Raw genomic sequence first — 24,913 nt, forward strand, 5'->3', positions numbered from 1 at the left:
ACCTGAACCTCCATTCCCCATAGTGTTGGAATCAAAAGAAAAGAAACGAACCATAACTAAATCCGTCTCGACTTAATTCCCGGCCCAGAACCCCTCGAGCAACGGGACTCGATAATCTCGAGCACAGAGCTGGAACCACGTTGTTTTGAGAAGCATCCAGCTTATGCAAAGTGCCATCTCGTCTCACGACAAAAGTTATTAACCTAAGAGCATCACTGGCGAAACAAACCGGTAAAAAGTGAAAGAAGATCCTCGACTACGTACCAACGAACGGATTCCCATAGCGCACCACGGCGTCCGACTTCCTGATCATCTTGTACGCCATCCTGAAGTCGAAATTGAATCCCGTCTGATCCTTGCTGAGCCTGAACAGCTTCAGCGTGATGGAGACACTCTGGGTCTCGCTGTAGTAAATCGCGGGCCCCATGGACGTTCCGCACCAGAGGCCGCCCACGTCCGGTCGTTGGGCCTCCGAAATCTGCAGAGACCCGTCAGGGCAGCCCTTCGCCGTGAACGACACGAATTTCCCTAGGGTGAAGCTGTCGAACGTCAACTGCAATCGAGAGCGTCAGTGACGCTGGTCAGAGTTGGCCAACAACCGTAGTACTTTTTCTTTCATTTATTTTTAACCCGACAAATGATTTTATTTAATTTCCTATTTATTCATTTAATCCGATAAATTACTTTTTGTTTATTTAATTATCATTCTTTCGTATTTAAATTTAAATCATTCTATTTTATTTTGTATTTATTTTAGTATTATTCTTTTTTCATTTAATTTGATCTATTAATTTCTTCATTTTTTAGGTATTTTTTTTTATTTTATTTAAATAGTTATTATACGATACAGTTTATTTTTGTCTTTTTCTTATTTTCGTTGAATTTGTTGGATTCTTATGTTGGTCATACTGGTGGCGTTCTTATATTTCTTTCACGAAACTTTTCGACTTCGGATAGCAATAAAACTAGCTTAGCCTTCGCTGTGGGTATACCTGAGAGATATCGATTAGATATCCGTTTGTTTAATGCTTGCACCGGTGATATTTCCCCTTCGAAACTTTCGACTTGGAGCGTGGCTGGTACTACGCTAAATAATAATGACCGGAAATGGGCCATTTTTATTCCTTCGCTACTATGTGTTGTATACAGCGAGTCACGAAGGTATCCGTACATTCCCAATTGCATATAAATTCCCAATTCCCAATTCCATACGATCACTAACATCTCTTCGCAGCATGAATTCTAAAATTCTTATCTTCTTATTAATTTTTTACCTAAATTGTGCTTCGAAGATCCTAAATTTTTGTACCGGAATGTACAATTAAATATTGACCAATTATTCTGTCCAATACGATTAGGGTTTTTGAGGTTAGGTTCGGGTCATACGTATCTGCCATTTTATCCGATTCAGTAGTTTAATCTTAGCATGAAACGGACTGCATTGATTAATTATTATCAATTGAAATTCATTAATTCATAATTAAAAATTTATGTTTAGTCACGCGAAACCATACGAGGTTGATAAAGTAGAATACCAGAGTCCCGATATTATCGATTAATATCGATAAATCACGCTAGGGTGCGCCGTAGTCACACGTGACTTTGACATCTAGTGATCTTTTATTAAATATATGTCTTTAATGAATTTAACCCAGGTATTCAATACTTTTGCGACAATATACGTGCAATCGGTTACTCGATTTCTCCTTCTTCATCTAATCTCTTACATCTACCGTGTGAGACAACCGACAGCAAGAAATTTAATATAAAAACATCGACGGTCCTCCTCCATTTGCATTTCTCGAAACGCAGATCGGCGGAGTACCGAACAGCCGAGTCGAGCCGAGCTTTTCATCAATTCCAGTAATGTGGTGTCGTAGAAACAGCCGACGTCGGGTCAGACTCCTTTGATAAAAACGGTAACGAAAGTTTTCGGTGGCTAGGGAACGCTGTTCGGGAACGCTTTGCCCCAGCTAACTGACGCGATCCTAGCAATTTGCGTTATTAAAAATTCCACCGTTAATTCTTGCTCCTCCGGCAGCCGCGGTTCCGCCATGTTTTTCCCTCCAATTCCCTTTCTTTCCGTCTTTCTTTTCTCTCTCTCTGTGTTTCTCCTCCTCCTCTTTTTCCCTTCCTTTTTTGTATCGCTTTTTTATTTTTCCCCAAGCTTGTTTCAGCTCCTCCAGGGTTGGAAATAAAAACGTTTTCATTTGCTGGCTTTTTTTAAATTCAAATTATAGCGTGATTTAGTGGGAAGTTTAGTTCTAGGGGAAATGAAAATTTCTTTGGTGGAAATTCGATTCCGTTCAGACGCGCTAGATGTCACTGGCTCTTTATTTGATTATCTAGTCTACCATTCGGGCTGTATCAACTTGAGACACGGTTTAGGTTAGGTTCCTCGTCGCGCGAGATAATCAAAGGGACTTTTGGGAACTTGCCTGCACGATGTCGCCGAAATCGCCACCAGGTGCGCTGAAGGTGAGCTTGCAAATGTAAGGCACCTTATCCTCCTTTGGTCGATGGAGCTCCAGGTCGTAGGTCTTGCCCACGTCTCCATAGTACGTCTTATTGCACGCTGAAACACGAGAGAGCATAATCTTATAATTTTATTTCGAATAATAATTTATTTCGCAATTTTTAATTAACCGCGATAGAATTTATTATGTCACCCTATATAAAAGAATCATCGAAAAGTGGAAACTCTTCGTATAACCCTAACCTAATTCGAATCTAAAAATTTTCGAGCCAAACGACTAAGGTTCTCCTCCATCACTATTATTCGCAACTATGAATCAAAGATGCAAGCTCGATTTAACGCGGTGGACAAAAATCTCCAGCCAAATTCCCGTGTAATCGCTACTGCAGTCTCGATCAAAGGGTTTATCGAGGTCGATTTCGAGGCCGACCGGGCAGAGAATCGACGGAGGTGCCGGATGAATTATCGATGGCCGCAGGCTGCTTCCTGCTCGATCGTTTTCCTGAGAAAAATTCGATTCGTCCGAACCTCGGCTATTTCCAGTTAAACGGAGAACACTGGCCCTCCATCAAAGTCCATCCCGAGGAGGAACGTACTCTCCGGTGCTCCTAACTCGCGTATAGCGTGTATCGATCACGCGTTTATCGAGGGTAATCATCGAGTTAGCCTCGAAAGGCCACGCTTGGATTCGAATAACCTTCCCTGGTGGATAGCTCGATGGTTTTTCAAACGTATCCAATTGTACATCCAGAGGACGTATCGTCTCGTCATTGGTTCCTCGATGAATCGGGTCTATTGTACGTGCAGATTTGTTTCACGAGGGTTGTATTTATACGAGGGATTAAAGCAGTGTCTCTAATTGGTTTCATTTCGGTATAATTACGGGATAACATGGCGCATTTATTTTTAAATTACCGACGAATGTCGGTGAATTTTAATGGCCACTAGGCGAATGCGCTGGATTTTAACTCGATGAATGGCGCATACAAACTGTGATACTTCCCCTGAACTCTGTCGCGCCACGTGTTGGTTAATGGAACAGAGTTTGATTTAATTTTCACCCGTGTACGTTCATAATCACCTCTACTACGATGAAACGAAACGCGATATTTAACGTATTTATGAATAATAAAATTCGATGAATTTATTATCCCGTAGGTTCCTCTGCGAAGATTTTTCCTTCCAACTCCTATCAACACGTCGAATTTCGTATTTGAGCACGATGCTTTTCGCTGAAATTATAGGTGCACTCGGTATATTATCATATGACGTGGCATAATATTAACATTTGACAGACTGAGCTTGTCATGCCATGCAAGAACCGTGCATTTACCAGTCATACGAAAGTGGACTAAGTAAAAAGCCGAAAGAAAATAATTCCATACCATCCTGGTAGAGCAAAGTACTAAAGTAGACTAATCTTTGGTGAAATGATGAATTTATGCCATATTTAAAATGCAAACTTTGAAATATTTTCAAACGAAACATACATCACTTAGACCATTTTCATAACCATTGGTGTATATATAAACGTGCTTTTATCTATATCGTACGTATGATATTTCGAAAGCACGTGTGTAATTTTGGTTTTCTGAAAAATAAATAATTTCCAGTTTTGGGTATATCATGGTGCATTGGAATCTAGGTTCTCCAATTTGTTGATTGAAATGAGAACGTGGTGAGCTACGATCGATTAATATTCCACGAATTCCTCGTGGATGGCGGGTCCGCCATTGCGGTGCCATAATCGTTGAAAGATTTCCATCGTGTGTTTCAAAGGAAACCGAAACTCGCCCGCCGATTAAGTTACTTTGGCTTCCTCTATCGCATGCTCCGTGCAGAATTACATTGTGCAGGACGGCTGGGTTACAATACTAGTTCATTGTGGGGCTTCAAGGGCTCATCATGCACGTATATATAGGATGGGAATCGAGGCTAACGTCGGTGGTGGGCCAACACACATACACGCAAAAACATACACGGACACGCTATCGACGGGGTGAATGGGTCGGGAACACAATGCACGCCATTTCCAGGCACCGGGGTCTCATTCCTAATCAGAACCCCAGTTTGCCTGGCTAATAGCGCACCTGAAATCTGGTCACCTTGTCTTCCCTGTGGCGCAACTTGCCCGATGTAACTGGATTAACTGGCCAATTTTCAGCGTCCATAGGTTGGACTAGAAACGTTTGATCTATGCTTGTTTCGTTTGATGAGGCTAGAAACTTGACTGACTGAGATTTTCACACTACCCAACACAAACTGAAGTTACACACCTGTAATAACTAGCTATACATATCGTATAACATATGTCGTATAATATGGACAATATAATATATATTATATATCACATAATGTAGAAAATATAATATATACTATACACATAATATACTATATTAATATATAATATATTATATATGTTATATATCAATGATAATTGTAAATAATAATAAAATTTCCATCTCAATAAAAGTCAGGCTTAATTTTGTCAATGGTAGTTGTATATTATCAGGAATTGCAAAAATGAAAATGAATTGTCCCTCCTTATAGTTCTTATGTTAATATTATGGCAGTATCATGACACTGTTCTAACAATTATTTTTAATTTTGTTGTTGTACTATTTTGTCTCTTTTATTGTATTATTGTTCCATCACTCATTGGTATTTTATGCCAATTCTTAATATTTATTTTTCTTTTTCCCTTTTCTCATACGCAGAAAAGGCTTTCCTATGCTTTAGATTACGTTTATTAAGATTTTAATTATGTTTATTATTTGCAATAATTTTTAGAGGAGGTCGATGTGTCTTTTGGGATTCAGAAGCGATTTGGTAGGAATTTGGCGAGCAGAATTATTTATGAGGAATAATGGATTGTATCCAATTTTCCAAGAAATATTCTGCAGCGTCAGGTTCGCGAGAAATTTAATTTCAGCATTCGAAATCCGCGAGATACCGCTTGGTCCCAGCTATTTGGCTGTAGAATTCCCATTGTCGCCTACATTCTTGATATAATGTCCGGTTGTGATCATCATACGAATTCCCGCCTTATTTTCCACTGGTGTCCCAGCTTCATTAAACTCTAATTCTGACCGCTGCGGTTAGTTTCTCTTGATTATTTGTCTCCGCGAATAAATTGGAACAGAAGTGGCTATTTAGTGACAAAATTAGAGATCTAATATTCAGAATGTTTATAACAGATGCTACAAAATACCTTGTGTGGCTGGAAATAACAGAAATATGGAACATTTGTACAGGAGTTGCAGTGGCTAAGTGGATAGTGTCAAAAGACTACACGCAAATAACCAGGGTTCAAATCTCCAACTAACCAGTTTAGATTTTTCCTCGGATTTTTTTCATTGGATAGGCTGAAAGAGGCTCACTTTCAAGGGAAAATGGGAAATTTCGGAAAAATTTGAAAAATTTCCTAGAAAAAAAACCTAAAATTTCCTTTCCTAGTTGACGAGAAATTTGGAAAATTCAGGTCACTTCATAGGGTGCGAAAAAATGGGAAATGTGGAAAATCTTCTGTTAAAAGAAGGAGGAAACTTGGAAAATTTCTGTACATATCCTAGAAATGTGAGGAAAATGTGAAAATATTCCAGAAAGTGTAGAAAAAGTCGTCGGGTTCAACGGATAATGCATGAAAATTGGAAACGGGAGAGGAACATTGTGTAGAAAGACGAGAAGAATGGAAAATTCGGAAAAAGGAGAAGAGTTACCAACTATTTCCCGCTATAAGTTCGGCTCTTTGGAACAATCGGCCCCGGTTGTAATTGAATATACGTCGTCGTTAGGTTTAATGACAGGATTCGCTATCGGAAACCGATAGTCGACCGGCCGCCTCTGCCGAAGTATTACGAATTCAGCAGGTGCATCTGTTACGTCAAATTACGAAAGTTCCCGGAGGGAAGCTGCTTGCCAGCATCTCGGCTGCGTCTCCCACGTCTGACTAATGACTGGCATCAACTACTTGGCTGCATTTCGCCTTGCCGGATATGCGTTTCTCCCCGTGGTGTCTGGCAATGGTGTCTGACGAATTATGGGCTTTTGTCACTGTTCAAACGCAGTCAGCTATATGCGCACAGACAGGTCGTTTCTCTCGAAGCAGAGGCCAAGAAGGAACGAAAGAAATAAAAGAAAGAAAAAGGAAGTAAAGTCTTTTTGGAACGTCGCGATTCATAATACCTTCTACATCTCTCGTTTCCCCCACTTCTGCCCCATTTTCATCTACCCTGTCTTCCTTATCTTACACTCGTTTCCCTTTGTTTACCAGCTCCGCCGATATACCCTCGTTTGTCTCGATTCCTTCGCCGATTTTTCCGTTTGTTCTTGCCAAAAACTGGCACGGATTCGTCCCTCGCCCCATTTCGAGTAATTCCAAAACGGTTAGAACGTCGAGGCCCGGGCCTGACCCACTTTTCACCCAGATTCCTCGTACTCCGTTGTGATAAATCTTCTCTCTGCTCTGCACCCCGTTGCGGGGTTATATTTTATTACGCAATAAAATATGAACTCCTAGCGCAGAGTGCTTCTCCATTTATCGCGTCGACGATCACGACAGCCAGCGGTGCGCGATCCTAAATCACGAGACTAACAGGCTGACTTCCGGATTTCGACAACTTTATATTGCACATGCAGGCTCCTCCTCCTCGTTCTAAGAACGCTCTACCAGACGGAATGTCTCGTGGAATCTCTGGTAACCATGTCCGAAGCTAGGACTATACCTCGCAACGTCCGAGGAGCAAGTGGATAAATCACAGCGGACCAAACGCGAAAAAATGTGCCGGACTGAAATGGAATAACGTCGCTGTTCTCATCTGGTGTACTCGCACGTATCTCGCCATTTCCACGACAAAAGCTCGGGAAGGATGAGAAGAGATAAGGCAGAACGTGTCGCGACTGAAGAAATAACGCGACGAGATATCGCCCTGCGAAAAGCGCGACACGGAGCTCGAGAAATCGCGGAGGTTGGAGGGATCAGGTTCGAATTGGGCGAATTGAAGGTGGTCGGCTAATTTCCTTATTTCCTTTATCTCGATTTATCCTCTCGTTTCGAGAGCACCGGCCCGCTTTGAGGCCGTTCGCCATGTTGGATCGAGAGGCGCGTCCTCCGGCGCGATAAAAGAGCCCTGGGGCCGGGAAAAAGGGTTGCCTGCTGCGATATGAGATACTTTTACTGGCGCTGCAGAATTTTCTGCGGGATATGCTCGCCGCTGAAACTGCTACGCGAAAGTCGGTCGGGTTTTATGCGTTTCCGGGACTCGTGCGATTGGTACGAGCCATGTAAAGGGATCTGGGGTGATGTGTCCGATGATGATGACTAGCTCCTGCCTTTTTCGTCACCGTGCTTGCCGTCGAGCGACTCACAGACTGAAATCACGCCCGATGTTTGATAAAATTCTTTCAAACGAAGGAACGAAAGGATAAACTCGGTCCTGACGTTCCAGAATATCGTAGAATAGGTGTTGGTCTGTTACATTATGTCATTGGACACGTGTAACTCTAAATCTCCTTTAATTTTATCTTCTCTTCGGAACTTGAAGGATTAGCTTGCTATGATCCTTGATCCCAGTTCTGGGTCTTATAATTATCGAAGGAAAACAGGGAAAATGACATGGAAAATTCTGTGTTCCATTTTATACAGATTCTGGAGATAGGGTAACTTGTAGCTAGATAACTTCTAGATTGAATAACTCGGTAAAATAAAAATAAAAATCAATTTCTTTGGGTTCCTTTCCCAAGCAAACCATGATAAGTTTTAGTACGCAGTTTCCCAAAGAATATTTCCAATTTTTTTCTAACGAAATTATTGAAAATTACAGAAATAATAGAAAATCTGCTTATCGAATACGAAAGGACCAAAAAGATATTTTAACCACGAACTGTGTAAAAAAGAAAAAATTAAAAAACAATTTTAACATCATTTCCTCCCCGACTATTCTCCAGAGACAGTTCTTAACGTCTCGGAGACGTCAGAGTCTACAATGGCATATGGAACCGAATCACGTCTCGGAAACGTCAAAGTCTACAATGGCACATGAACAGAACCACGTCTGTCAGCCGTCAAAGTCTACAATGGCACATGAAACGAATCGTGTCTCTCAGACGTCATTGCACTCCAAGGGAAGTCATTTTCTAATCGAACTGATCCTGTACACGGATTGTTCATCGCAGTCAGTCCAAGTCGATGTCCATTGGCTTGCTAAAAATTCCAGCGGACAATCACGCAGTCCGAGGGTTATCGAATTCTAAGCACGGCTGGAGCCGATTGAATCTGCTGGAAGCCTGTTGAGCCCATCATCGGGGGCCAGTCGTACATCCAATCTGGCGTCTCCTTTCTTGTCGCCGGCTCTGGATCCAGTTTCTCTGAAGATCCATTTGCAAGAGAGATGTACCAGGGCGCCACCGGGGAAGCCAATACGGGGATACCTTGCGATCAGTGGCCTATCAAGTGGAGTGCTTTTGCGGCTTCCCGCGTTGAATAGAAAAAGAAAATCATTCGTGGGACGTTTGATCGCGGATAGAGCAGGACAGAGAGATTCTTCGCGGAATGTCTGCGATCATTTGGCTTCCATTCTTCCACGGCAATTACCACCCATTCTCTCGATATTTCGATCTCCTACCTTTCAACGCCGATCAATCCTTCTGTTATACCACTGGAAGATCAGCGAATTTGTCCAACTTCTGGTCCCTGTCCGTCTCGGCAACGTCGAGTTCGACAGCTCGTCTACGGTCATTCTTTGGACCGGGTAGAACGATTCGCCAGTTACGGGAATGCAGCAGAGAGACCAAGGGAAATTTCGTGGATGGGGCAGAGCTTCCGGGGCAGTTAAAATAACAGGGAAATTAGGAAAATGAAGCTGGAAACCGGCATCGGTACAGGGGAATCGGGAATATCTAGGCGCTGTTACGCGTGGCTGGCGTGTCGCCAATTGCAAACCGGCCCTACTTGGCAACGAGGATTCAACTGCAGCGTATAAACAAGTTGCACGCTCGCCGACTGCTCGCGATTACCCGTTTAGAACCGCGACGAAATACTGCTTCGTAAAGCAATGAATTCACCAAACTTTCCAACTCTGATTCCGTTCATCCCCTGCTCGCCTCTAGAATTAATGCACTTAGATTTATCATCTATCTTATACTCTAACCGATTCCAAAATATATCTCACCTTCTTCACACTACTCTTCTACAACTATTAATTTTCATTCATTCATTTAATCTGTAGCGACCAACGTTTACACCCTCACAGCTAGATGTAAAACGGAGATTCAAGGTTTCTCACAGGAACAAATACAAGTTCCTATTCTACTTAAGTATCCTTCATCTAAGACAGGGCCTGCAAGGAAGCTATACTGACGAGTTCTCTAGCAGGTCCAAGACGAAACTCATCCCTTTCTATCATCCTTCTACCTATCATAGCAAGAAGACCACTAGTGTAGCAACCGGCAGCACAATAGGCACTCACTCTCAAACCATGCTACATACATAATAATTATTAATCATTATCAATAATGCTGTGCATGAGATAGCATACATACCTATTCAATCATGTGCGTGACGCATCCCCTGTCAACCGTACATCAATAACGCTTATTGTGTTCTATTAAGCATCACAATGTTATTCAATCTCACCTCTCCCAGTACGATCCTAAATCAATGCGATGGAACATGAAACGTGTCTTATTAGTTATAAATCGTAGCAATAGAATACGAGATCCAAAGGGTGTAGTCGAGGGGAGTGATAAAATTGAATCGAGGGTAGGAGGAAGCCTATTGCAGAAAGGCAGATTAGCAAAGTAACAAAGAAATAATTCCGCAGCGATAAAAAGGACAGTGGAGGAGAACTGGATCCTCCAAGGAAGACGAAGAGTTGCCTATGCTCTTTTAATCATCCGGTGTCAGGATCACGTGCAAGTGGAGAAAAGCGTCGCCTTAACGCGTCACGCAAATTCCATTTCTGGATGGGGCGAGGGTGGAAGAGAAATTCGTCTGGTCGTTTATCGGGGCTAGACCGAGAGGGTAGCTCGTAGCCGACGGCTAAGAGAGAATTCAGGGATCGTTTCCTCTCTCTCTCTCTCTCTTCCTTTTTCGCATTTCTCGTCTGAAACATCCCAGCCAGGGGCGACGAATGCGCGAACGAGCGCGCAAGGATCGCGCGGGAAAATATGGAAATAAAGTAGAGACGATAGCTGAGGGGTGCATGCAACTCCGTGGGTGCTCGTTTTCAAAAGGATACCGGCTGCTTTCATGCCCCGGCGTCGCGGCGAATCGAACACGTGTGAAATTGTAATCGGGATCGTCGCGTCTCGTGGACTCGTGCTTTGTTTTCCGGTTTGTTTCACGTGCGTGGCTCGTTCAGATCTTCACATTCACGTTTCGTTCTCCTCCACTCGTTTAGCTAAAGCGGATCCAGATACGTGTTCAATTTTATTCGCGATCCAGCAGCATTCGGAGAAGGTTCACACTGGATTTACCCTTTGTGGACGGAGCGGTTTTGAGTACACCGTACCGTGGGGCCCAGCCACTGTCGCGATAGCCATTCAAAACTATTAGCGCTCATTTCTGCTTAAACGCGATTTTTGTTCATAGCGACGCTGACAATAAGGACATAAAATAGTCCACTACTTAACCTAGGACGTGAGGGTCCTAAGGCCGTAACAGTGTTTCTATATTTGTGTTTCTCGGCCATAGCAATGCGTTTACGTGGGACACATTTATGCATTCCTATCCCTAGGCCCTATCGGTTGTTTTCGTTGAACACGTTTAGGGCAAAGCCGATAAACTGCATATTTACCTTCTTTAATTTTTATTTTTCTTCCTTATTAATTTTGTAGAGATAGGAGTGGTTGTTAAATAATATAACTACTATTTATTAACCATAAAATATAATATACAATGTGCGGCGACGGTAAAGACTACGAATATAGATATCTATCAACTAAACTTTTACGACTACAACTAATAACACGATTATAAATAACAACACGAATACAACTAACAACACCATTACAGCTAATAACGCAATTACAACTAACAACTTCTTTCTTCACAACTCTCTGCTACGAACTCTAACATACTACACCATACTACGACATACTACATACTGCCTACTCACGCCCTTGCATCCCTATTTAAAACCATACATTCTATCCTCTTTCAAACCTATTCTTTCTTTCCCAATCACACTTTCCCACGCACCCCTTGCAATCTTACCCTCAGCGGGTCACGTAGCCCAAACACTCAAACGCATTCCTAAAGACACTCTTCGCTTTCATCCGATACATTCATAACCATCCCGTCCACACGATCCTAGAGCACGATCATTGGTCCTTTCGCACGCACTCTAGATAACATGCTCGACCCACTCATTCTGCGGTATCACAATTTCATTGCAATAATTTTCTTATAATTTTTCTAATAGGTTAATCCCGTATAAATAAATAAATAAATAATTTTTAACAGAAGCAGGTGCATATTGTCAGCAATCGTGGAAATAAAATATCCGGAACAAATTATTTTGATTCTGCCTGGTAGTTCAATTGTTAATTTTTGTAAGCTTGTGCAATACTCTTAACGTTGTCCAATGTGGTTTAGTAATTATGAGCATTAAAATTAAAAAATCAGATTAATTTCCAGTATACAGGGTTCTAATGAACACCTAGTTCACAAGTTATTCAATTTTTCATCAATGTCTCTACCCACCGATAATTCCTTTCCAATATGGTGTAATAAAAATCGCGATATTGGTTCTCCATTTACAAACTCCATACAACAAAGGGACAAATTTATTTCAAATTACAAACGGTAAGCTTGAACCACGTGATTCGACACAGAAATAAAAAAAAAATTCGAAAAGTGGGCTGTGAATGGTCGTATTTGTTCTCCTTCTGATCGGAGATAGAGAGTTGGAGCTTGATAAACGACGAGAACCCGCGTGGGGGGGTTTGGGGCAAGTTTTCATTGAAGACATTACGTTCGCCATGGCCGGGACGACTGAAAGGCGCCGAGTACTCGTCGACGTCTCGTTGCAAATTGCGAAAATCTCACAAAGATCCGTATCCTACACCGTCTACCACCCCATTCTATCCCCCACACCCGCGTGCAACCCCATGGTGTCCTATCTCGTGTTTCACGGGTACATTTACGTGCCTCGTCTGTTCGTTGCATGAAAACCGAACCTTGTCGGTTCGCGGATATTTTTCCCCTTTTTTCCCCCGTTTCCCTTTTTGTAACAGAGATAGTTTCGCACAGATGAATGTTCCGCTTTAACGGAGAAGCTAAACTCGTCGCCAGGCTGGTCGGTACAGGGTAAACTGGCACGTATGAATTTAAATACATTTCCATGGGAATGCTCTGCTATCTTTTTTCCCTGCTGCGCCGTTCCGCTCGTAAAAGGCTTTTTGTTAGCGATGTTACACCGGGGCTTGTCGGAAGTAAATTTACCACTAACAAAGGCAGAGATTAATAAATTAATTACGCGCATTATCCCCGGCGAAAGCCACCAACTTTTTCCATCCACCATTCCCGAGTACCACCCCCAGAAGAGTTGCTTCTATAAATCTGCTTCTTAACCAGTTAGCTGTCACGCCCCCTTTTGAGAGCAGGTACCCATATGTGTCGCGAAAATCGAGCCATGACGAGTATACTCGTCAATCATAGAGTAAGTGTCGCTGTTAAAATATCGGATCAAAAAGATGAGTTCATTTTATAAAATTGACAATTTTATTATTAATATTTACTTATTTGGTTAACATCTATTCTCTATGGGCTCAGTGCCTGGTCAGCGTCATGCATTTGTCCTTGGCGGACATCCCTGAAGGAACCCTATCATAAATCACCTTTTCGACTTCTGCTTTTGCCCCTATTACACTGAAATCTAGAAAACGTTATCATCGTACATAAATAAATTCGTTATGCGAACTGATAAGCTGTTTCAGTCGGTGCATACGGGGACGCAGGAGTTCATCTCAAATTATTCATATCTTCTATTTGTTCCTTTTGACCCGGCCTGGCCTCAAAATATTCTAAATATCTTCAAATTTGAGAATATATTTTATTTTTCACAAAAATTACGATTTAACACTAGAGCTACCAACTCAGTCAAAGTGACTGGTCCCAGAATTTTCCTCTTTGCAATCACCGAACACATACACCTGCTTTAAGAATAAAAAACTACCAACCCAGTCAAAGTGACTGGTCCAAGAATTTTCCTCTTTGCAATCACCGAACAGATACACCTGCTTTAAGAATAAAATTGGCATCAACTCATATCAAGAAAGAACTGTAATCAATATATTCACTCATATTCATCGTACCACTGAAATTACTATAATCTGTACACGTGACAGCTAGGTTTCCATTAAACATCGGTAGTTCTAGTGTTAAGTAGCTAATGGTCACTAATTTTTACGCATGACGAGTATACTCGTCATGGAGAAGTGGCAGGATTTTGTGTCATGACGAGTATACTCGACATGCGTAAAAAGTAGTGACAATTAGCTGTTTAAATTGTAATTTTTGTGAAAAATAAAATATATTCCCAAATTTCAGGATGTTTAGAATATTTCGAGGCCAGGTCAGATTAAAACAAACAAATGAGAAATATGAATAATTTGTGATAAATTGTGAATACTGAACGATATATTCGTAATGACACAAAATCCTGCCACTTCTCCATGACGAGTATACTCGTCAATCACAATCACTAGCTGGTTAAATTTCCATACGTAATATCACACTAAATGCAGGAAGGAAAAAAAATACAAAAATATATTACTTCCCCGAGTAATCGTTCCCCGGTTGCCGAGCTTTGTTCGAGGAAAGGGGTTACACCAAGATTCGAGTACTCAGCCGTGAGTCACCGCTTTGTTTTCCCGCGAGACAACGCAGTCCGCGCGAAAAAGGATCCTCATGGTCTCGTTCCACGACCCCGGGTTCACGATTCCTATTAAATAAACTGCAGACCCGCGTGCAGCTGCATTTAAGCGAACGAACGCGTCCGTGCCTGGCTGTTTTGTCCCGTAATGGCGCAACGTCGCTTTTGTACGCACGCAAGAACGAGCACCACCTTCAATTCCTCTTCCTTCTTGCCTTTCAGGTCTCTCGTGCTGCCAGTCGGGCCCGTTTCACTTATGGATTTTGCCGGTTCGAAACCGACCAGAAGACGTGGAATAAATGGCACCGGAAGAAGTGGCTTCCTTAAACGTGTCTCCATTTCCGGCCACTCCGCAGCCATCTCTAGCCCAGACTTTTTCCCTCGTTGCAACGAGGAAAAGGCAGCTATGATATTTGGAGATTGGTTATCGAGGTCGTGGAAATGTAAACGAAGGCGAGAATGTTAGGGGAACGTTAAACAATTGGATCTTTCGTTATCGCGAGGAAAATCAGCGAAGTAGAGTGGTAATTAACGCGAAGCTACGGAATATTAGAGGGACAGTTGAACAGGAGTTAGAAAATGTGGCCAGAAGGACGTGCAATTTCCGAGTCACCCGGTGTTATAGGGGGTTAATTATCCCGTGCACGTGTTCCTTTGCGTGGCCCGAAGTGGAATGCATGTAAAAGGTGTTCACTAAAATTTCGGAGCTCGACCCGGAACTTATTTTCGAGTGTGTGTTGGACAAACGCGGATGAAGGGTGGAGAGTTAAAGTGGCGCACACGGAGGAGCTTAACGTGGCTCGTGTTTTGTGTTCTGCGCTTTGAAGTCGGCTGCTGGACCAAAGGAATGCGTTTAAAAGTTAGAACATAGCGCAAGTTTATCGAAATATTCGAGGCACCTGCTGGCCCATAATTACACCCCAACGTAAATTCTCGAGGAAAGAATTCGAGCACGCGTACGAAATAAAAATTCCGAAATTCTGCCGTTGCTAACAATTCACCCCTCCGTATTTGCAAAGTTTCTCGGGAAGCTGGGAAAATTTCAACGTCATGTCCACTGGTACAAAAGAGCCCTTTCCAGGAAATTACTGTCCCCGTGTCTTCGCCAGAAAATTCCATCTGGGTGAAAAACGAGTGCAAACTCTTTAATTAACGTTTAACATTAACATGACAGCTAGGAGAAGAGTCAAAATAGAAAAGAGGGAAAAAGGCATCAGCAATTCGCAGAGTGGCCGTAGCAAAACGGAAACGGAGGAACCGTGGAGTAACGGAAAGGGATGGCAGGTCGCTTTGACCCAAATGGCTGTCCAGTTGGCCGCCGGCCAGTTCCCTGTGTCCGTGCACTCGGCATCCAGGCCTTTACTTATATTTTTCGATATCAATTTCCCCGGGCCCGATAAATTAATCGGTTGCCACTGGCGACCGCTCGTTCCCCGTTGCTCGTAAAATGTTTACGCGCGTCGCCGACACTGTAGGAGAATTAAATTTGCCTTTATGCTTGCGCAGAGGAACCCGTGCAAGCCGTGAGGAACGATGTAAACGAATGGGTCGCTGTAAACAGAGAAACGCGACGGTCCAGAAACAGCTACGCGCCTCGCGCTCGTGAATTTTCTCCTCTCCCTTGTTTTAAGTTTCTCCACGGTAATTTCCTTGCAGCTGCAGCATTAATATTTTCACGAACTGTGCCATTTTATCGTTTCCGCGAATTGCTCGGCACGATAAGAGGAGCTAGTTTTCAAAGTTTATTCGACCGCACATAACCCTTTATGCAGGTCGTGTCGCTTTCGTTATTATTTTTCGTTGCATTGCTTTTTTGGTAGATTGGGACTACACAATACGATATTTTGTGCTACTGTTATCGTTATTATCGATTTTGGTTTATGGTTTTCATCGTTTGTTAGTCACAGCTGCTGTTCAGTTCGCGCGAGTGGTTTCAAATTTGCCGCGTAATTGCAGTGAAAAGCGGCAGCCAATCAGCGCCCACTAGCAACATTCGACAGGTTCGATGGCGTGGGTACAGATCGAGGCGTTTCGTATTGTGCTGCGTAGCGAAATATTGTGCGATTTTGTGACCTTTGATCGAGTTTATTGTTGAATTCGAGTGCCTCTTCGCGAAAATAGTGCCGTAAAGCGACGATGGAAGACGAAATCAGCTGTGACGACCCGCAGTTCATGAATATGTTGGAAACTTGTCTACGCGTGGAAATCGAGGGAGCCAAGAGCACGTTGTCTGGTAAGTAGATACTCTTATCTTCTGTTCTTCGCGTCTATTTTGGTAACAGACTTTATATTCACGAGTCGATGAGCGATATTTGATAGCGTTCGGTATAATCGAAGGCTGTGTGGGCGATGAAATAATACAGACACTTGTTGAGTGCATACGGTCGACCGTAGCTGTTCGAAATAAGATGCAGTTGCAACTTTTACATCGAATCTCATATTTTATCGATACTCTGTGGTATTTTTCACTGTAATTGCGTGAGATAATTTGTTTTATAGCAGATAGAATGCATATATAGTGGTTATTTTCAGTCAAATACAGTATTTATTTGTATCGTTCGAGGAATTCTCAAGTGTAATTCTACGGTCTCTTCTATATTTTCACTAGCGTTAGAAAACGAAATAAAGGAATTTCTCATAGTAATTGTGCGAGATGATTTGTTTTATAGTAGATAGACCATATAGTAACGTATATGTAGTGGATAAGTTCAGTGAAATACAGTATTTATTTATGTCGTTCGAGAAATTCTCAAGTGTAATTCTACGGTGTTTTCTATGTTTCAATTAGTGTTCGAAAGCGGAATAAAGGAATTTATCATTGTAATTGCGCGAGATGATTTGTTTTATAGCAGATAGATCATATAGTAACGCATATGTAGTGGTTATTTTCAGTCAAATACAATATTTATTTGTATCGCTCGAGAAATTCTCAAGTGTAATTCTACGGTCTCTTCTATATTTTCACTAGCGTTAGAAAACGAAATAAAGGAATTTCTCATAGTAATTGCGCGAGATGATTTGTTTTAAAGCAGATAGATCATATAGTAACGCATATGTAGTGGTTATTTTCAGTCAAATACAGTATTTATTTGTATCGTTCGAGAAATTCTCAAGTGTAATTCTGCGGTCTCTTCTATATTTTCACTAACGCTCAACAACTGAACAAAGGAATTTCTCATTGTAATTATGCGAGATGATTTGCTTTATAGCAGATAGACCATATAGTAACGCATATGTAGTGGTTATTTTCAGTCAAATACAGTATTTATTTGTATCGTTCGAGAAATTCTCAAGTGTAATTCTACGGTGTCTTCTATATTTTCACTAGTGCTCGAAAAGGAGATAAAGGAACTTAAAGGTAAAGTGCAGTTGCAGTTGCAAACAAGAAGACAGTTGAAAGAGGGAACGAAAAATGCACAGGAAAATATCCAGATTTTGAATGCTGTTCTCAACAAGTACGTAAAACACAGGACTACGATTAATTTCACGTTACTCGTCATTTATATTCACCTGTAAATATGTTTACTAGGGAGAACAAGTGCTTGAATGAAATTTCCAATAACATCGAATTAGTGAAGCTAAATTTGGACAACGACTACAAAGTTATGAAGCAACAGGAATGTGAACTTTATGAAAATATTTACAAGGAATACGAAACTTTGTGGCAATCATATCACGTATGTAATACTCGTTATTTTTATTTCGGCATTCTAACCAAGCAAATCGAACGAGATCGTTTCAGCAAACTATATTTTCTGATTGCAATGCTGTCTAGGCAAAATACGAAGAATTTCCATTGGCCAGGGACAGAAAGGAAGCAAAAATAAAATTGGAAAAGATTCGAGTGGATGAAATGATACTGGAATACAAGGTTAACGACATGGAGAGGATATCGAGGCAGCAGGAGTGGATCACGTGGCTCAGAATGCGCGCGAAGATCATCGAGCTTGCGCGTGCGATTTTAAACTACATGAAACAAGAGGAGAAGCTGAAGGATTTAAATAGGAATATCGAGGATCGCAAGCAAGAGTTGAACGTGGTCGAAACGGAGGTTTCTCGATTTTTCACAACTTTCTACTATTTGCAATTTTCTCTAGTGTATGGTTTTTATAGCCTGCTATTTCCTGCTCCTTCTTAGCTAGCTACGCGGCTGAAGAGGCAGGAAGAGGAGAAGCGGGATCGAGCGTTGAAGCTGCTGGAAATGCCACCGCCAAAGATTAATTTCTCCCACATGCGCACAATTTACGGGCATAAACCGAAGATCGGCTTTCTAGATGGCTGGGAAAGAAATTATGAGAATTCCATAGGTGCTTTTTCTCGTTTTTCTCGTTTTTCTCCTTCATTCGTGACATACGCTTTGTAAATGGACTTTAGAATTTTTTTCTTTTCTCATACACAATTATCCTCGTTTTAATTAAATTAAATGTAATGTCTCGAGCTACGCTTCCGGTATTATATGAAAATAAGATTTACCTGAAATATTAAAATCACAAATTCAGACACACTATCGGTGGACACCCTGATGTTGGAAGAAATGTGCATAGCTGGAGAAAATTCCCTACCTCCGCCAGAAGATACTTCAACTCGAGCCGAAAAAGACCAGAATCTTCCTTATGACCAGCCAATCGATTCAAGGAGTCCTTCACTGGACCAGGAGCAGCAGGAAGTGGAGCACGAGGACACAGCCAGCGAGGCGGATGGAAACACGGCCTTAGAGCCGATCGATGCGGTCGACGAGGAAGTGGAACAACGAATGGACCAGGAACTGGAGCACTTGGACCAGCCACCCAGCCTTTCGAAAGATAAGCAAACAGGCCAACGCTGCGTGGATCTTGCGAAGGTTGTGGATGATCCACCGGTGAAGAGAATGAGATTGATCTGTGATAAAGAGAAGCCTGTAGCATCACCAATGAAGAATATTCCACTAGAGAGGGAAAAGGCTCATTTCGTAGATCCGCCTGCTTATCCAAGAATCTCAAAGATTGAGACAGTACGCTATAGCGTGTCTCCATTTAAAAAGGCGAAGAAAAGTAATCTAAATCAAGCTACATCGAAAGTCAAAAGAATTGGCTGTACATTTTAAGTACATTTTTCTAGAGATCCTTTAAAGAATTAGAAGTCTTAGCATGTGTAACGATTTAATAGGTGACGCTATTGTCACTAGGCTTCAGCTAAATCTTTTGGCTTCTAACACTATGTACCTATGCCTTTGGTATCATATGGAGAGAAATTTTTTATCGAATAATGGTTTAGTTGATCGGAAAGACCGCCAGTTGGTGAACCAGACTTCTGAATTCAGGATGAGGAAGATGTCTTCGGCGAGAAAGATCGATCAGGACAATCCAAATCCCTCCAGTATGTTTACTCCATGTCACTATGATTATTCCGATGACAGTGACATGAGTTTCTGTGTGGATAACACAATGGCCGATTTGAAAGGTACCATTGATCTTCTCTTCCTTGGATTTGGATTTGATCGTAATTTCGTGTTTTACTTATTTATTGGTCGTATCCTGCTCAGATGATCAAATATCGCTTTACGGAGGATCTGTTCGAGATTTCTGCGAGTGCTCCAATGTATCCACGCCCAACGAGAACGCAGCTCAGGAGATCAATGTAAACGCTTCATCGACCAGCAAGACACACAGTTTTCCACGTAATTATATGATACTTCTCATCAACCGATTTCTCCAGTCTCACGTCTCCTTTCTTCTTGCAGAATTCGACTTTAGTAACATCCTGAAGCGTAGTTCCGATCGTAACAATCTCTTTTAATTCTCAGTTCTCTCGAAGAGGACTGATAGCTATTTAAGAGCTCTGTATTTCTTGTAAAACCGACGTTTAGGTAGAATAAAATCGCGAAAAGCGAGAGCGAATGGGGTAATTTCTTATGTGGAATGGTAATAAGGCAGGTTCTCGTTCGTTTTTCGTCTAGCCTGAATAATATTCGAGCGAAATTACACCAGGTCGTAATTTTCACCCTCGATAGTCGGTAGAAAGCGTCCGGTAGCTCGGTTCCGCCCTAAGAAACCAGGAAAAGGAAACATGAAAGACGCAGGCGGGCAAGAAGAGAGGCGCACGCCAGGCTGGAGAGGGAGAAAGGAAGAGCACTCGGCTCGACGACTGGAAAGTAGGTCCTTTAAAGCGCCCTTTTGTGTGCCACTCTTTAAAGACCATTGCCACCGACATTTAATCTTCTGTCTGAATGTTTGTGAATTATTTAAAGAACCACCATATGGTGTCGTGTAGTCAAACGTTGGTTGATCGTTTCATCGATATTTTCTGCGGTAGCTAGGGAGACTTTCCTATAATTCTGCTTTAAATAGAAGGTTCCTTTTTTTAAAAGAATAACATAAATTTAAACGTACGCATAAATTGCTGAAGGATAATGCTCCTCTTTACAAGTCTTTAATCTAAAATGTTACATATACAAAGGAAGCAGCAAGGAGATGTAAATGTGAGAGAATTTAAGAGTGTTAATTGTAATATCTATGCTCGTGTATGTCCAACATTTTTAAAAGGTTTTTATAAGGATCTTAAACTCGATAGAATTACTTTTGTGCCAGGTCGCGCGTGCTTTTAGGGAAATTTCAAATTGCTATTACAAACTCGGCCACTTGTGGTTCTTTTAGAGGAACTTTCCGTGAACTAATGACGCGGGCAAACAGCGTCCGGCATTTTATACTTCTATTCAAGTATGGTATCTATGGAAAAAGGGAATTTCGGTTCGAGTTAAAATTCCCTGATATAATGTCTTCCAGTTCAGAACCATTAACGGCTGTCTTGAGGTCTCGAAATAATTGCAAAGGAGAATGATGTAGGGAGGATTGGGATTCAGGAAAATGCAAAAACGGACACGGTAATTCAAGGAAAAATCGACAGAGCTGAAGTTCTTTGCCTGTGGTTCCCTTCTTCTGCTAGGAAACGTGCAAGGAATAGCGGATGAACGGCAACTTCTTAATAAAACCCGGCTTCCCTTCGCCTCGTTCTCGCACTTAATTGCTTTAACCGGTATAATTGATATAAATTAACCGGGTTCACGGGGAGAATTCATCGGAGTCGCAGGAAGAATACCAAAGTTTGTTATTGCCTATCGTAACTTTTCTCCAACGGGTGGCCGACTTCCGGTATCCCGTTATGAATGCAGTTTATGAAAGTGGTCGTATCCGTTGGTGATGCATGGCTGGCTTACTTTCGAACTTTTGGCTAGGACAAAAATACATTGGAAAATTTAATACTAAAAAAGAGAGGAAAAAAGAACAACAAAGTAGGACAGAGGAAACGGAAAGAGCTTAAGGAAATTCATAATTGCACCAGCCAACGTCTTTGTTTAATGAAAAATGGATGCGAGTCGTCGAGGGACGTCTCTTTAAAGAGGATGCTTTACTGCATTTGTGCAATCCTCCAGATACTATATCTTGTTTTTAGACGAATTATCGGAGAAGAGGAGGCTGCAACTGAAGTATAAATAATTCGTGTTTTTCGATAAGCTTGGACACCGTGGTTACTCCTAGGTGGATGTAACAGGAAGTTTTAAAAGATGGTAATGATATGGACTTTGGATATTTCACGAACACTCGAGTACTCGTAATAAGGATCGCGAAGTGGATTTACCATGTACGTATTCCTAATATTTCAATCTTTAATTCTCATTTAATTAAACATTCCACTTCAACGATATTCGTGATAAGATAATTCCAGTATCGAGTGTCTGGTAAATAATTCCCTTTGATATCTTCATTTTCAGTGTCTCAATTATCTATAGACTCCTGTCTGATAGTACTGTTTCCACTGCAATAACGACCAAGGAAACATACAGCCCCAACCATCGTCTATAGCAATCGTAGTATATCATTGCGTTACCCTATAACTTATCGCTTCAATTCTATCGTTCTATTACACCATTTCGCAGTACACCGTTATCGACCTAACCCAACACGTCTCCACGTTGCCCTGAACACCGTCTCCATCACTCTAACTGACCACTCATTCCAACACTCTGTATCTGTTCCAGAGAGCCGAGCCTGTTCTTCTTTCCGGATCAGAGGCCCGCTTCCGTGACTACGTGACTGGAATTCGCAGCCGCCATTGGCACGCTGCTCTTCCGCAGTTGTTGGAACCGGAAGTCCTCCAGCTTGGATCACATACGACCCCCACTCCACCGACCCGCTACAGCTTCATCGAATTCAGTGGATGCACCATCGACTTCACTGTTTTATCAGTGGCTCGTGCTTTTTACCCTCTACTCCATCATAAAAAGGAAGCGGAATAACGTCCGAATCAGGTAGTCGCGGCATTTTACGACTTTGTCCGTTGAATTACGACTATGGTGGAAAAGTGGGCATCCAGGACGAGTCACTGAGTCAGCTCGAGCTTCCTTCGCTTTGCACTGTGACCAACGATTTTAACACAGGATCAATTTTCCACTTTATATCATCCAACTGTGTAACTTGTAACATAGCTAAACCCATTTGCAAATCGAAGAACAGTAGAGAGTGGGGTTATAGAATAGCTAGAATTGGGTGGGGATAGATTGAGTATGGATGTTGGAAAGTCGAGATGCTGATTGGAGTCGAAGTTTATTGGTTCGTTAAAAAGGCTGTCTGTATGCTTCCTGGTGTAGGTATTTGAATGTGGAGTAGCTTATGAATATATTAGTTGATCCTCGATGCCCAGAAAATGATTAATCGTTAAAGATAGGACGTTAAAATCTATATAGAACAGAAAACAGCTGATCGAAAGTAGTGAAATGTAGGTCTCACGAGAAAATAAATTAGCTATAATTATAATGGGTAACGCTACATTTATTTATAGTCTATCTAAAATCTAGTTTGTACTACTCTAATATTTAAACTTATGAATTATTTAAGCGGCATGAATTATTCACACACACATAATTAATTTACCTATTTATTTTGTTCATATCTGAGTGTACCTAGAGTTAGATCCATAGTTCTGGTGTTAATGCATTTCTCTACTTTCACTTATCAGTAAGTCGTATTATCTCCAACTCAAGTAGCGTAAGCATAATTAACCAAAAAATTACGAGGCAGGTTTAGGATGCGTGCGCACGAATTTATAATCTACCCCGTGTTCTCTCGACGAATTCCTTCGTGATAACAATGATTTAGTAGGTCGAACTCCCGTCGCGATCTTATTAGCCTCATTATAATGATCGTTTCGCGAGACAATGCACCGGCGATGTATTTACGTTGGGACAGCATGGAGACGTTGATCAATCGGAGTGTTTATTGCGAAATAATTGCGCGGTTGGGCTGCTTCATGTGTTTTCGCGACTCTGATATATTATTCTCGTTCGTCGACTGGCTTATCGGCACAGTAGGAAAAGCTAGCGAGCTTGGAACCCGCTCCGCAATTTATATTTCGCGTTACATGCGGTTAGGTTAATTGTTATCGGTCTGGTGGAGTTTGTTCTTTCCGAAAAGGTTGCTGCCGAGGGCTTTTCGTTAGGGAGAAATCGCGAAACGTGTGAAGGAAATCGTTCATAACTTTGTCCACTCTTTTCTTATTACAAACTTAATGAAATTTTTCTAATGGACAATGTTTGATTAATGATTGGGAGAGAGTAAGCTCTGTGGATAGCATGTTGCAATGAAGCACGTTTAAATCAGATTATAACTGAAATTACAGGTTACACTCTTTTGGTGGACTTGGACGATTTTCTGTACACCTTGTGAAAAGCGCAGTAGAAGCTCGTGGAGCTTGTTTTCTCTCAGAAGATGGCACTATAGGATGATCGTCGTGAGCTTTTGGAGAGGAATCACGAGATGTGTTAAGGGAGCTGTTTACAATTTAGTCTGCACTTTTATGGTTACGAACTTCATGGAGTTTTCTTCGTAGAAATGGCTCAACTTGGACATTACATCGCAGTGAAACTTAATGGAAAGTCGAAGCTCTCTTAAATGATATGGCTGAGAACACGGTTACAGTCTCTTAGAAGATGCAGAAGATTTTCAAGAATACACTCTACTATAAAAGTCACAGTAGGGAGTATGGGATTTGTCTAAAATTTCGTCCAAACATTCATAATTTCACAATATAATGGAACGTTGCTAGCTGACGATGAGATTGAGGAATAATCATTGAACCTCCTGGATATTATACTGCAATGAAAGTTATAGGGGATTTAAACCTTATCTAATCACGTTAGCATATATTCTGAGACCACGAGTTACATTTCCTAGGAGTAAGATATCGTGAAAGACACAGTAGACGCACCTCTGATAGTCAGTAATTAGCCAATCACAGGACACCAGGTTTACTCCATACGAGAATCAATGTTCATTGATCCAAGCAACCACTGTCTTCCAACAAAGATGGGCACCCTATAGAATCCACAGACAACCAAATTACCTTCCATCAACGTCTCCGTCCATCCAACATCTCTCACTTCTCCGAACCTCGTAGATCTCTCGTTAAAAACCTGTTCCCCCACGGCGAATTGCCAGCAGTTAACGTCCCAGGTTTTATCGCTCTGTCTTTTACAGCAAATTGAAACTCGTAGCTGCGGAAGAACGAATAGGTCCCAGGAACGAACGTC

At 41.7% G+C, this 24,913-nt stretch overlaps 2 protein-coding genes across 2 annotated transcripts in view; one reads left to right on the forward strand and one right to left on the reverse strand.

The window, feature by feature from the left end:
• The window catches only part of LOC108551330 (uncharacterized), a 49,179-nt gene that overhangs the window by 18,657 nt on the left and 5,609 nt on the right, over window positions 1–24,913 (reverse strand). Inside the window, exons 2-3 of the mRNA XM_017905468.1 lie at window positions 2,439–2,575; window positions 265–553 (exon numbers count right to left, since the gene is read on the reverse strand). Of these exons, the coding sequence (XP_017760957.1) occupies window positions 265–553; window positions 2,439–2,575 (426 nt within the window). The remainder of the gene's footprint in view (window positions 1–264; window positions 554–2,438; window positions 2,576–24,913) is intronic.
• On the forward strand, window positions 16,407–22,512 carry LOC108551331 (golgin subfamily A member 6-like protein 22). The gene is made up of 9 exons (XM_017905469.1): window positions 16,407–16,585; window positions 17,681–17,807; window positions 17,882–18,029; window positions 18,128–18,403; window positions 18,491–18,659; window positions 18,852–19,382; window positions 19,606–19,791; window positions 19,874–20,008; window positions 22,367–22,512. The coding sequence occupies exons 1-9, from the start codon at window positions 16,489–16,491 to the stop codon at window positions 22,411–22,413; spliced, it is 1,716 nt and encodes a 571-aa protein (XP_017760958.1). The 5' UTR covers window positions 16,407–16,488; the 3' UTR covers window positions 22,414–22,512.

The sequence above is a fragment of the Eufriesea mexicana genome, unplaced genomic scaffold (assembly GCF_001483705.2).
Source record: "Eufriesea mexicana isolate 0111107269 unplaced genomic scaffold, ASM148370v2 scaffold3780, whole genome shotgun sequence".
NCBI classification, from domain to species: Eukaryota; Metazoa; Arthropoda; class Insecta; order Hymenoptera; family Apidae; genus Eufriesea; species Eufriesea mexicana.